Source organism: Talaromyces rugulosus, chromosome IV, assembly GCF_013368755.1.
Source record: "Talaromyces rugulosus chromosome IV, complete sequence".
NCBI lineage: Eukaryota > Fungi > Ascomycota > Eurotiomycetes > Eurotiales > Trichocomaceae > Talaromyces > Talaromyces rugulosus.
In genome coordinates, this window is record NC_049564.1 from 210,764 (window position 1) to 223,680 (window position 12,917).

The window sequence follows — 12,917 nt, forward strand, 5'->3', positions numbered from 1 at the left end:
CATTTTTTCGACGCATAGCAGCAAGCCCGGCTGTGAATAATGTAGATCTCGAGGTCGACGAGGGTGCCATTACGTTTCTTCTCGGCCCAAATGGCGGAGGCAAGACGTCTCTTCTCAAATGCGTCACTGGTATGGTTTCCGTAGACCATGGTTCTGAGATCGCATTGAAAGCGGAAAATGCCACCTTTGGGATCTGCCCGCAAAACAACGCGAGTCTCAAGTGCTTCTCCTCGCCCATTAATCCAATGAAATCGTTGATACTGACACGGGGCTTTGTCTAGATATTCTGGGACGCTCTCACCGTCAGAGAGCATGTTCAAATATGGCGAATACTCCGCATTGCAGCCTCGGGAACCCAGTTAATCAATGACGCGGACGTAATATCCGAATGTGACCTAAACGACAAGATCGGTGCAGCAGCAAAAACACTCAGTGGTGGGCAGAAGAGGAAGCTTCAGTTAGCCATGGCATTTGCGGGGGGATCAAAAATGGTTTGCATCGATGAGGCTTCCAGTGGGCTGGTAAGCGATCTGTTGAAGGTGCCCTGATAGAACCATAAGGCTCATAATTTGTTGCTGGATGCAGGACCCATTATCGCGACGCAATATCTGGGACATCATTCAGAAAGGAAGAAGCAGACGCACGACCCTGATCACAACGCATTTCTTGGACGAGGTAGGCACTTCTCCCCCTTGCTACTTCCATGTCCATATAGCCACTACAAAATGCTAATTGAAACCGCTTAAGGCTGATGTTCTCGCCGATCACATCGTTGTTCTCTACCGCGGACACCTTGTTTGCCAAGGGTCTAGCACAGCCCTGAAAGATCAACACGGTGATGGCTATCGCGTGGCTTCTATCAATTCCCTGCAAGAAGGAAATACTCTTGGTTGGAAATTCGACACCTCTGTCGAGGCCACCCACAAAGTCATTGAACTGGAAAGCGCAAACGAAGTATGCGATGTGATTTATCCCACACTCGAACAAGTCTTTCTCAAAGTGACATCTGACTCCAATTCGGCGAGACACATCGGTGGCGACGGTTTGATAGGAGACGAAGAGGCACAAACAGCAATCAATAATAAGTCTGACTTTTTGGAGGAAGAGATCGAGGGTTCTTCAGAACTCAATCTCGACGTCGCAAAATCTATTGGAATGATAAGGCAAGTTTGGGTATTGTTTCGGAAAAGGTACATGCTTCTTCGATCGAGTTGGTTTGCCTATCTTGTGAACCTCGCTATCCCCATCGTAGTTGCGGCAATTCTGTTCAAGTATATTCAAGATTGGACTACTTTAGACACTTGTGATATGCAGCGAGATGCACTTCTCAGCGGAGCGCCGCTCGCTAGGATTCCTAGTTATAGGAGTTTAGCAGGAGATTAAGTCGCAGCACTCGGACCAAGCTCCTCTTTCATGGGTACCACATAGGATGAACTATTGAGAGAAAGTGTGTATGTGTTACTCCTTCGCCCAAATTCCCTTTCAAACCCCTTTTTTTGTCACCACTGCTAATATACATTCTCAAGGTCTGCCATTCTAACAAATAATGGCGGGGGAAGCAAGGCACTATCCGCACCATTAATACTCAATAAAACTGTCAAAGTCGCCGATGAAAATGGGATGGTCAGCGCAATCAAAGATAGCCAAGGATACATTGGATTTGGCCTCTGGTCTCCAAAGCCGGAAAAAAACACCTTCCTCCATACAGCCAGTCCATATATGCTTGGTATATCTTTCATTTTTACTACACTCCTTCCGTATTGTATTGAGGGGGGTATGAAACTAACAAGCCTCTTTGCATTGGTTAGGTATTGGAATCAAGCGTTTGACTATGTAACAAATCGCATGAGTAACATGACAACAACAAGGGGCCTTGCGAAAAAAGTTACTACCACGGCGAAAACTTTGAGTCATGTATCGGTAAATCATAACTGGAAGACTCTTCCCTTTCAGATGCTAGTTATTATTGCATTTGTAGCCGCGGTGTCTATAGCAGTCATCTATCCGAGTATGTTTTCTTCTTACCTGAATGCTTTACTCACAGGTCAGACTAACGCAAGATCAGCTTATGAAAGAAAGTCGAATGTAAGAGCTCTCCATTACAGCAATGGTGTATCGCCTTCTTCCTTGTGGTTGGCATATTTACTATTTGACCTGCAATTCATCCTCATCGAAGGTGTGTGCGAAACGATATTAACTTTCAATTTTAATTCACTATGCTGACTTCTTGAAAAGCGCTCGTGGTCTGGGGCTTATTATTTTCCGGCTCCAACGGATCTTGAATTGCATATGCACCATCACATTTGTTTGGTACCTTCATCCTCTTCGGCATAGCTTCGTATCTCGGCACATATCTTGTTTCTATTCTTTTCAGTCGGGGGACCTTTGGCATCGCATGTGGGGTCCACGTGGCTCTTACTTTAATTTACCTAGCTGCATATGTCATGAATCAGTACCTTGGGCCTAACTATTCCAGACAAGATGGTAGGTTTTGACTTGTGTTTCCCAAGTTTTTATCTCCGCATGAACTAACAATGCCGGTCTTTCTCAAGTTTATACATCTCTTCAAAATGGACTTGGATTAATATCTCCAGGTGCAAACTTGGCTCGTGCCATGTGGCTTTCGATGAACACCTTTGACAGCTTATGCGGGAAATTCGGTATTGACGATGTCTCGAACCCAACAGCGTATTCACGCTATGGCGGTGTATACTTCAACCTCGTTCTTCAAATACTTTTTCTCTCATGTTGCATCGGAATATACGAATATGGCAGCGCCCAATGGCTCCGTCGAAGGATTCCAACATTGCGCCATTCAGGGAATATCCCACTGTATACGAGCAAACCGATTTCCACTCAAGATGACGAAATACCATTAACAAATTTAGTTGCCAGGCGCCGATCCTCTGAAATAAGAACCACGGTGGATTCCCAAAGAAATTCCATCCTACAAATTTCTCATGCTACAAAATACTTTGGAAAGTCTACAGCTTCACAGGATATCTCATTTGACGTGCGTGAGAACGAAACGATGGCATTACTTGGAGGAAACGGCGCAGGAAAAACTACTCTTTTCAACATGATTCGTGGCGAATTGCGCCCAGATGAAGGCGACATTCGTGTGAGCGGTATATCCGTCATGGATCAACCTCGAAAGGCGCGCGTACACATTGGTGTATGTCCTCAGGACGACGCAGTCGATAATATGACTGTTCGACAAACTCTCGAGTTCTACGGGTCAGTGAAAGGACTTAAAAACGTACACGAAAATGTCAAACAAGTCATGAATGCACTTAAGATCACTCGATTTGAGCACCATGCCCACAAGGGGCTCAGCGGTGGTACCAAACGGAAACTAACCGTTGCAATTGCATTGCTGGGTAATCCGCGGCTCTTGCTTCTTGATGAACCATCGACAGGGCAGGATGCAGGGGCCAAGCGCCTACTTTGGCGGGCCTTGAAGCGGGTGAGCAAAGACCGTGCTATACTACTCACAACCCACAGTATGGAAGAGGCAGAAGCTCTTACAAGTAAAGCCGTTATAGTGTCAACGCGCATGCTAGCTATAGGGTCCCTCTTATCCTTACAAGAATTACATGGTGGATTATTCAAAATCCATGCGGTCAGATCAGAAAGCGCTATTAAGTCTGTGGCAGAAACGCAAGCCCGATTCACTCTAGGACAACGGGGTATAGAAGTTCAAAACTACTGGGACTCCAATGGCCTAGTTCAGTTTAATGTTGTGTACGACAGAACAACACTAGGAAGGATCATGGTGGCTTTGGAGCGGTTGGTTGGCCACAGTGACATAATCAGTGGTCTCAGAACAGACAGCTCTCACCGAGAAAATGAGGCCATTTTTACAGCATACAACATAACAGGTCCCACTATGGAGGAGGTATTCATGAATGTCGTCAGCAGTGCGAGGGGAAACGGCCAGAGCGATTCAGTGTAAATCCGATTCCGCATATGTCAAATCGATGAAACTATAAGCTTGAATTTTTTTTCCCACAATTATCCAGAATTGATTCTTATACTTCGATATTTGTTCAAGATATTATTTCTACTAATATCTGTCCATTGCTACGTCAAGCCTCGAGTAGCTAGCTACATTCTACCGCGGCCCCGCTACACACCTAGACTAAAAAAGTGTTATTATTTATTTGTATCACCGTCAGCAGGTGTTCAGATTTGTTCTTGTCATCCGACCATCCAGTCGATCGAGATTTCGAGAACTGCGCGAGAGCTTCACCGCTATCTGCACTGCAGCCAAGGCTGCAGAGATTTACGCCAATTATACGGCTGATATTTTTCCGCCATGGAGACAATATGGGTTTCCTGTCCGTAAAACATCGTCGGTGAATGGAGGGTTTGACATCATGTGGTCTTCAGGTGGACCTATTCATTGGGTTTCATGTTACACGACTTGGCAGTTTGCTGGGAGGCAAGGCACCATGAAATCTGAGCGTTCTAGACCGACTCATTGAAAACCTCATGAGTGAACAGCTTCTTGCTTCACAAGGAATTGTTGAAACGAAACCTTTTCTTAGCAAAAATATTCAAAATCACCGTAAAAAAACGGATTTTCCGCCATGAAATCTGACGATAGCTCCTTCGCACTTTGGCACCAGTTTCTCTCACAACATGAAGGAGTCGAGTTTGTATGGCTTCAGTATATGGGCCTGAATGGAAATATCCTAGGTCGCGCGATACCTGTTCCTCGATTTACCAAGCTACTCGAAATCAACAAACCAGTTTCACTCACTCGGGCAGTGTTTTATCTTCTTCCCCATGATCACCTTGCCGAAGGAGGCGAGCCTGTGGGAGCGTTCGGATTAAAGCCAGACTTGTCGACCATTCATCTTTGGACCGGAGCTACCAACCGGGCTGTCATCACATCATATGGCGTTCAAAGCGAAGATGGAACCACGCCTATCGCGGAGTGCCCGCGTTCAGCTCTAGTGAGACTGTCTAAAGTGTTGACGAAAGAAACCGATTTTTATCCTCTTATTGGCTTTGAAATCGAAGTCGTCTTTATGCAGAGAGCAAAGGATATCAAAGGAAAAGTGGTGGCCTATGAGACTATAAACGAGAACCACTCATTTCAAAGTATGACAACCGATGACAATTCGTACATGGAACTCGTAGAAGACGTCGCAAGATCTTTACTAGCGGCAGGGATCGAAATTGAACAATTTCACGCTGAAGCAGCACCCGGACAATGGGAATTTGTGCTACCACCCAATCATCCAGTCGAGGCTGTTGATACACTAATAAGAGCCCGAACTATCATTTCTTTGGTTGCTGAAAAACATGACCACCGCGCAACTCTCCATCCTCGACCATCAGAAATGCATGCTGGTAGTGGAGCACATGTGCATATCTCGCTAAACGAAAAAGCTCCGTTGAAGAATGACAGACACGAGTTCAATGGCAGCCACGAGTCTTTCTTTGCTGGAATCATGATTCATCTGCCCGCTATATTAGCATTTACTCTCGCACAGCCGGAAAGCTATCGCCGCGTGATGAGCGGAATTTGGAGTGGCGGCGAATACGCAGCATGGGGGTGGGAAAATAAAGAAACGGCTTTGCGGCGTGTTGAAAACAATAGATTTGAAATCAAACTAATGGATGGGCTTGCCAATCCTTATTTGGCGCTAAGTGCAATGTTTGCAGCTGGTATTGATGGTTTACGAAATGGTCTTCCCCTTGTTGGTGGGCCATGCAGAAGGGCCGCGAATTTGCTATCACCACAAGAAAGAAAGGAACTTGGCATCCATGCACTTCCAAAGACGCTTTCGCAAAGTCTGTCAGCTTTGGAAGCCGATACGGTACTATGTGGGCTCATTAGTCAGGAGCTGATTGAGCCTTACTTTGCGGTTAAAAGGGGAGAACTCGAACAGACCAAGCAATGGACTGAAACAGAGAGGAGAAATTACTTAATATCCAGATATTAGTGTGTAAATGAGAAAGCTAGCTAGCATATTATATGATGAGATGAAAACAGCCTAGAAAGGGCTAGTCCATCATGAATTTCAGAAGTTGGCACATTTAAGATTGTATCGGAATGGGATTATGGTGGGCATTGATGGTTAGTAATAAGTCGCATCATCCTCGATTAGGTCGCTTTTCAACGAAGTCTATCTCTAGTGTCTTCCAATTTGCTTTTACTGGGCTAAGGAGCCCACCTAGGTAGTGGATTTTAGCGAATATATTAGAAGGATTTCGTCCTATAAAAGCAGCCTATTGATCCAACATTGCTTGCAACACACAACGGATTCCAGAGTAGATGCTCTTCCCACCAACCTTCCCGGTCCATGATTTCGGGGTTCATTAGCATTATGTATCTTAAGATTATTTCTTGAAAGGTGTAGAAATTCGTCATGTCTACAGCCTTTTCTCGCGTCGCTTGGAGACTTGCGTGGCTATAGCCAGTATGGAAGGAAATGAAACACCGTCCCGGATTCCATTTAGTATCCTAGAGTCCTGCACATCTCCATCAACCCGAATAGCATCCATGATAAGTTCAATTTGAGAATTTGCATCTCGAAGCTGTGACTCCTTGGTTCCCATCGTCTTGTCCAGGGGCTGTGGCTTGATGCTGCCATTGGGAGCACAATCGGACTGCGTCATGAGGTTTAATATGTTGGATAGTCTTCGATTATACTATAGGTCAGCAATGCTTCTTCCTTTTTGTTTTTGTTTCGTCCCTTTTTATCATTTGTCTTTGGGGTGGGGGGTGGTGTGGGACAAAGGGAAAATGGAGGGGGTGCTAAATGATATAACAACTGAGTACTTGATCTCCACTCCAAGGAGACTGATAAAATCAAGGAATATGAAATGCTGACTCGCACTTACAACAAGCAGATTTCTATCAAAAAGGCTCCTAGGTGAAGATAAAGAGCTTTGTCTCTCTTTTTTTTTGTTTGCAAACCACGGAAAGGAAGCAGCAACGAGGGTAGGTTGAAGATTGAAAAGAGAAAACAGTGGTTGATCAACGACTCTTCATTGCAACACGGAACAACATTAAATCATACTGACGCCCCTTAACTTACTTTGTTGGTAGCGCGGTCTGCTATAGGTTTAGTAGCGTGGTCCAGGTCGGCAAATGATATGGGCTTTTTGTGTCTCAAACTGAAATAGCTCCAGCCACAATGGCTTTTTCATTGGGGTGCCACTTTATGCGTCACAATAGGTTAGTTATTCACGGATGATAGAGCCTGCAGACTTGCTACCCAGAGGCTGATGACGCACTATCACTAGATTATGTTTGCCCCTTTAGCACCTTCTCTGCCTGCGGTTTCAATACTATGATCGGCCATCAGGAGATCTCAAGCCAAGGTATGGGGAGGAAAAACGTCAAGATGGATGGGCCGTCTGTGACTGGCGGAAGCCTCCGGCGACTCTCTGCGCCGATTACATAAACAGGCCCATTGTTTTGCATGTGACTAGCGAAGAAGATATAAGTATTATTATTCTACAAATACTCATAGGTTGAAATTATCTCATCTAAATGACTTTTATATGGTGTAGATGTGATCCTCTGCCTCCTCTTTGTCTGGTCTATGGTCTCCGTGGAGGCTATCTGTCATATTTGGCGAGCCATTTCCTTGACGTTCTGTTCTCGGGAAAGTTTAGCAATAGGTAAAGATGAGAGGAATGTATCCCAGATGAACAACTGCAGCGCTTTTACCTGGAAGAGGCTTGGTCGGGGATCAACAGTAACGAGGCTTAGAAGACCCTGCGATAACACTTCTTTCCATATTTTAGTATCCTCTTTTTGAAGAGATGTGATATCACCGATGCCTTTAAATAGTAGGCTAATTCCTCAGTAGCACCATGGCGACTAGAGTTTAATGGCTTTGTGGTGTGTATAGCATGCGACTTAGAGGGATCATAGTTGGAAGAACCGTGTATTATGGCAGAGTAAATCGACCTAGAATCTAGAAGATAATTTCCAGCATTTTGAATTTCATGCAATATGAGCAACGGACTCCAGACTCGGTGGATTATTCGCAAACCGCGTAGTTTGGTTTCCGCTGTTGGGTCAACTGGTGTGGGTGGCTGACTTATTACCTCATTGGGTAGCTTATAATTTTTTCCCACCTTGAATTTGTAAGAATAAGTTGTATTTTACTTGTGTGCATTTACTAAGACATTACATAGACGTGGTGTCCTTGAAATGAGGCTGTTTTGAGATTATGCATGGTATTGATTACTTCAAGGCATCATATGGTGTGGTGATAACTATCACGCCGTCCAGCCAAACAGGATCCACATAATTTACCGCTATTAGACGTCATCGCGATGCATTATTATTCTTATCGTCATAAATGTTAGCCTGCTCTATTTTCCGTGGAGATCTACCAGAACCATTGGCTGGAACCCCGCATTTTTGACTCGGACTCGAGAAACACCAAATGTGTGCGCCGAGAGAACAGGATGAACCACTCGGATCCCCCTACGTCTGCTTCCGCCATGTAGGCGAAAGGTGGGGGTCTCTTACACGTCATCTGCAGCCAAAGAAAGAAAGCCAGTGGTTGTTCAGATATCATGGTGATCGCGCCCATGCTTCCCCACCTAGACTTTCTAGCGTTCTGGATTTCTAGACTCTCGCTTTGTTTCCAAAAGGTGTGCAGTATTTCTTGTTCACAAACACGGTTATTGTCCATTAAATCCGGAAATGCCGGGTTTAGATAGCCTGACGATCCGCGGGCAGTAACCCGAGCTATGTATGCAATGATTTGGAATAGCAACATGTCGAACTCATCCCAGACAAAGAAAGTCGGCTTTACCGTTTATCGGCATTAGTTTTATTCCACCACAGAGAAACTACTGCAATAAACTTCAAAAAAACAAATTTAGAAACCCACCTATCACGGTGAAACTAATGAAAGGGCGTACCTACTAAAGTAGCCTCGGCCTGTTTCCTGTCCTCGGCAGCCTATCGTTTCTGTTGGAGGCCTGTCACTAATTAACAATTTGCCCGTACCCTTGACCGTGTCGCATTTACATTATGCATCATGTCGTACTTGCCCACAGTATCCCGAGCATTGTTTGCCTAGTTGTCATTTCCCTATTATAGTGTCGCGCGCCGCGCCGCCTTGTGTATACTTGTTTGTGCAAGGTCAATTTCTCACCACCCTTTCATATCGCTATTCCACCTGCCTAGTAGCTCCAATGAAACTCCACTGAATCTCGTATATTGTTCTCTCTATTACTTTCGGTCCCAGCAAACGCCTCGCATAGTGGAATTCCCGTCACAAATTTGGATTTCCCAGCACATTATTTTCCTTCGAGACCCGTCAAAAGGCTATGGACATTGGTTCGGCCCAGTCGTCGAGATATCGTCCTATCGTCCCTAGGACCACCTCCGAATCGTCTACGGGGCATAAATCTGGGATCAGGGAAGCTGACAAAGCTACCAAGATTAGAAGAGCGCCAGTTGCTTGCATGGAATGCAGGAAGTACCGGACAAAAGTATATATTTAGCCGTCGTCCCCTCTTCCATTCACCTTGATAGTTTCCATATTTGGATATTCAGCGTGAAATAACTCACCTTTTTTTCTCAAAAATTCCCGTTTCTGATTAAATACCATGTTCTAGTGTAGTACACATCAGCCATGTTGGCAATGTGCGGCTCATAACCGTGAGTGTGTCTATGATCACTCCGCGGACAAGCGTCGGAAGGAACACATCGAGCGAAGAGAACAGCAGTTTCAAAGCCAGCTAGGCAAATGCCAACATTTTATAACGACCTTTTTGAACTACATTCGATACGGGGATGACAACCAAGTCAGATACCTAATTAGCGTCATCCGTAACACTGACAATTACGAAGATATCGAGTCATTTGTCCACACTCTCAATATGACGAAACCCGAGTCAGAGAGAGAGGATAAAGAGCAGGAAGATTGCGAAGGTGACAACGACTTTGTTAATGAGGACCAGGTCTTTTTTTATGGTTGAATGACTTCATGTGATATTCGTTTTCTCGGTTATTTGCCCTAATAACAGCATTTTAGTAATAGGAGTCACTTGTTTATTCGGCTTCCTCCATCTCAAGGCCACTATTCCGCAACCCAACTCCCGGTACTTACTCTTCAATACTCACACCGACTTGGTCTTTCAATATCGCGTTTAGCTAAAGGGAACTCATACTTTGTGTGTTTGGTGCGGTTTGGACACTAGAACTACGTATGGAACAGTGATCGCCCACAGGATAGGCTAGTAACACTGAAACATGATCGCTAACTACATCCACATGGTGCGTATCTATATATCGTTAGTATGCGTTCTGAAACTATCTACAACTATGAGGATGCAAACTCTACTTATAAACATATTTCGACTGCACAGGTACATGATATAGCCAAACTAGTGCAATTTAATTCTTTTCCAAATCTCGAGATCTAGTTTAATACCGTTTAATACCTCTTTTCTACCTTTTTTTTTACTCTTTATTTTCTACTTGAATTATTTCCTCGACGTCATCTCTTCAGCGACATACTACAATCCCGTTAAGGTTTATGAATTGCCAGGAACAGAGATGAGGATTGCGAGCAGATGATGTCACTACCTATCGAAGGGTCTTTTGACACTTAAAGGCGCTTCAACTTTTTTTTCCTTCCTAAACTTGCCATCAGTACACTCTGATTGTCTTAAAAAATACTTGTATCTGGTAACGATTGCAAATATAATAAAAAGGTCGATTGGATTCGATTGTTCAATCACAAGATGGTCAAGGACACAAACACTGTTATTGAGTCAGTTTCAGGCTCTCTCTTTCTTTCCTTTTTGGTACGTTGATATTTCTAACGGCAATGGAGATATATAGAGAGTTTAATTCCCTAGTAAACATGTCCGCTTCAGAACTTGGCGACTGGCTGCAGGGCAAACAATCTCAATCCTCGGGCTGGAGCAAACCCGACTTGAGCGATAACGAAACAATTGGACATGAAAGGTCTCTCTTGACTGATCATTATTATTCTTATTTCACGTTAAATGATAATGAATCTGACTGACTCGTTAAAGTGGCCGCAAAATAGTATCTATCCTCCAAAAGAATCCGTGTAAAGATCCCGACAGGTACGACGGCGAAGACATCCAGCATATGAGGCGTGTTGTCGCATATTGCAAACGACATCTCGCTCAGGAGGGTGTGGCCAAACAGAACACAAACAGCAAAAGCTACAAGAGTATGAAGAACTGGGGACATGATCCGTTGAAGACATAATACAAGTCTTTCTAAGCTACACTAATGCAACGTACCGGGACCCGGGGGGGGGGGGGGGGGGGGGGGGGGGAGGGTCCGTTTCAAATTACATAGTGTAGCATATTCAATTATTTATATCTGGTGTTATAAGGACTGTGATACGGTACTTAGAGTCACAAAGGCTTTCTTCAACTTGCACCAAAGTTACAATAGCTAACCTACTTCAGGTTTTATTATCTAATGTGTAGAACAGGCTCATTTCAATAAGCGGTTGAAGTTTTAAAATTACGCATGGTAATATCTAGGATGGTAATACCTTAGGAGAACAGGTGTTCTATAGCTTTCGTATGGCTAATAACCCGATAGCCTGCGCCAGAAGTCGTAAGCTGCCTACAAAATAGCATTATGAATAGCTATATCACTATTCAAGCGTGACCTTAATCACTTGGATATGGTTTTTGTTTGTGTAGGATATAGTGAGGGTCTTGCCAGCAGAATCGAGGTAGGGATGCACTCCGGGGGCATATGTAAAACCACTATCAATCGGGGTTGGAGTATAGACCTTGACATCATCTGACCAGGGCCCTTCAGGGGCCGGCGCAGTTCGGATTGCAACTGATAACTGGTCAGTATTCGATATCACTGGAGGAAATGAAGTGGGAATTGACACACTGTCAGAATTGTTGAAGTGCACATAGAAATAGCATTCATAATAGGGGCTGTAATAAGCACTTCCTTGACCAACTCTCCACATTACAGCAGTCTCCTTGTTGAACGTGGTTAAGGGTGTGTTTTGTTTCCAGCACTGTTACGTCCCCACCAGTATTCATACTGTCTCTTATCCCAGGCTTCTCGTGCAGGAACTCGTATCTGGTAGACATATTGTCCCGAAACGTAATCACTACTTCTGGTAGGCGCACCGCCCCAGCCATAAATGTAGACCGTAGCGAGCTTCATGCGTTGCGTTCCACCACCAGCCGTTCTCTCCGTAGCGTTTCACAACCGTCGGACTGTCATTACTCAGTTGGACCTGCGCCGCACCAGCCCCGACAAGGCCATCAGGATTTTGGTTGACCAGGTAGAAAATAAGACTGTTGTCATCGTCTACGGGGCATAGGCTGGTACCGCCGAACCCGGTCGTTAGGGTCTTGCCCCACGCTTCATTACAAGGAATGAACTATATTTAGTTAGCAATCGGTCTTGTTTATCATCAAAAATAGAACAAACCAACCTGCTTGGGATGTGCTACTGGGCTGTCTTCATTGAGTTGAGTGAATTTTACCCTTAGCGCGCTATCACTGCATTCAGCAATACTATCACGCACCATGCCATGAAACCCTTCAGGGTCTTGGCTGGGCTCGGTTACACTGGCCTTGCACCAGAGTGTGTCTCCATAAACAGCATACCAGCGACCAGTAAGCTGGCCTAAAAATCCTAGGTCACGATGGGTGCAACTGTTGGTGCGTTGCTCTCCGAGATAATCCACATTGGCGATTATGACTGGGTTTGACCCCACTGGTTGAGTATTGTTCGGAATACTGTCATTGCTAGTGTAAATAGATGCCATGGCCAGAAGCGTTACCACGGTACACACATACATTTAGCGTTTTTCTGCTTTTCAAAAAAGAATTTTCAAATTGAAACTAGGAGAAGACGAATGAAAGAAAAAGAGAATATCTACAGATAAAGTTTCATGTTGACC

General features: G+C 44.6%; 4 protein-coding genes across 4 annotated transcripts; 3 read left to right on the top strand and 1 right to left on the bottom strand.

Annotated features, from left to right (window-relative positions):
• Positions 1–90: 90 nt before the first annotated feature.
• Positions 91–1,383, top strand: TRUGW13939_06852 (uncharacterized protein; the record flags this gene model as incomplete). The annotated part of the gene is made up of 4 exons (XM_035489996.1): positions 91–129; positions 282–521; positions 586–675; positions 748–1,383. The coding sequence occupies 4 exons, from the start codon at positions 91–93 to the stop codon at positions 1,381–1,383; spliced, it is 1,005 nt and encodes a 334-aa protein (XP_035345889.1).
• A 3,209-nt stretch (positions 1,384–4,592) lies between these two features.
• TRUGW13939_06853 (uncharacterized protein) lies at positions 4,593–5,957 on the top strand (the record flags this gene model as incomplete). The annotated part of the gene is made up of 1 exon (XM_035489997.1): positions 4,593–5,957. The coding sequence occupies one exon, from the start codon at positions 4,593–4,595 to the stop codon at positions 5,955–5,957; it is 1,365 nt and encodes a 454-aa protein (XP_035345890.1).
• A 4,780-nt stretch (positions 5,958–10,737) lies between these two features.
• Positions 10,738–11,236, top strand: TRUGW13939_06854 (uncharacterized protein; the record flags this gene model as incomplete). The annotated part of the gene is made up of 3 exons (XM_035489998.1): positions 10,738–10,766; positions 10,838–10,963; positions 11,035–11,236. 3 exons carry the CDS (start codon positions 10,738–10,740, stop codon positions 11,234–11,236), a joined length of 357 nt encoding a protein of 118 aa, XP_035345891.1.
• Positions 11,237–11,636: 400 nt separating this feature from the next.
• Positions 11,637–12,815, bottom strand: TRUGW13939_06855 (uncharacterized protein; the record flags this gene model as incomplete). The annotated part of the gene is made up of 4 exons (XM_035489999.1): positions 11,637–11,830; positions 11,973–12,085; positions 12,136–12,392; positions 12,447–12,815. 4 exons carry the CDS (start codon positions 12,813–12,815, stop codon positions 11,637–11,639), a joined length of 933 nt encoding a protein of 310 aa, XP_035345892.1.
• Between the last annotated feature and the right edge of the window lie 102 nt (positions 12,816–12,917).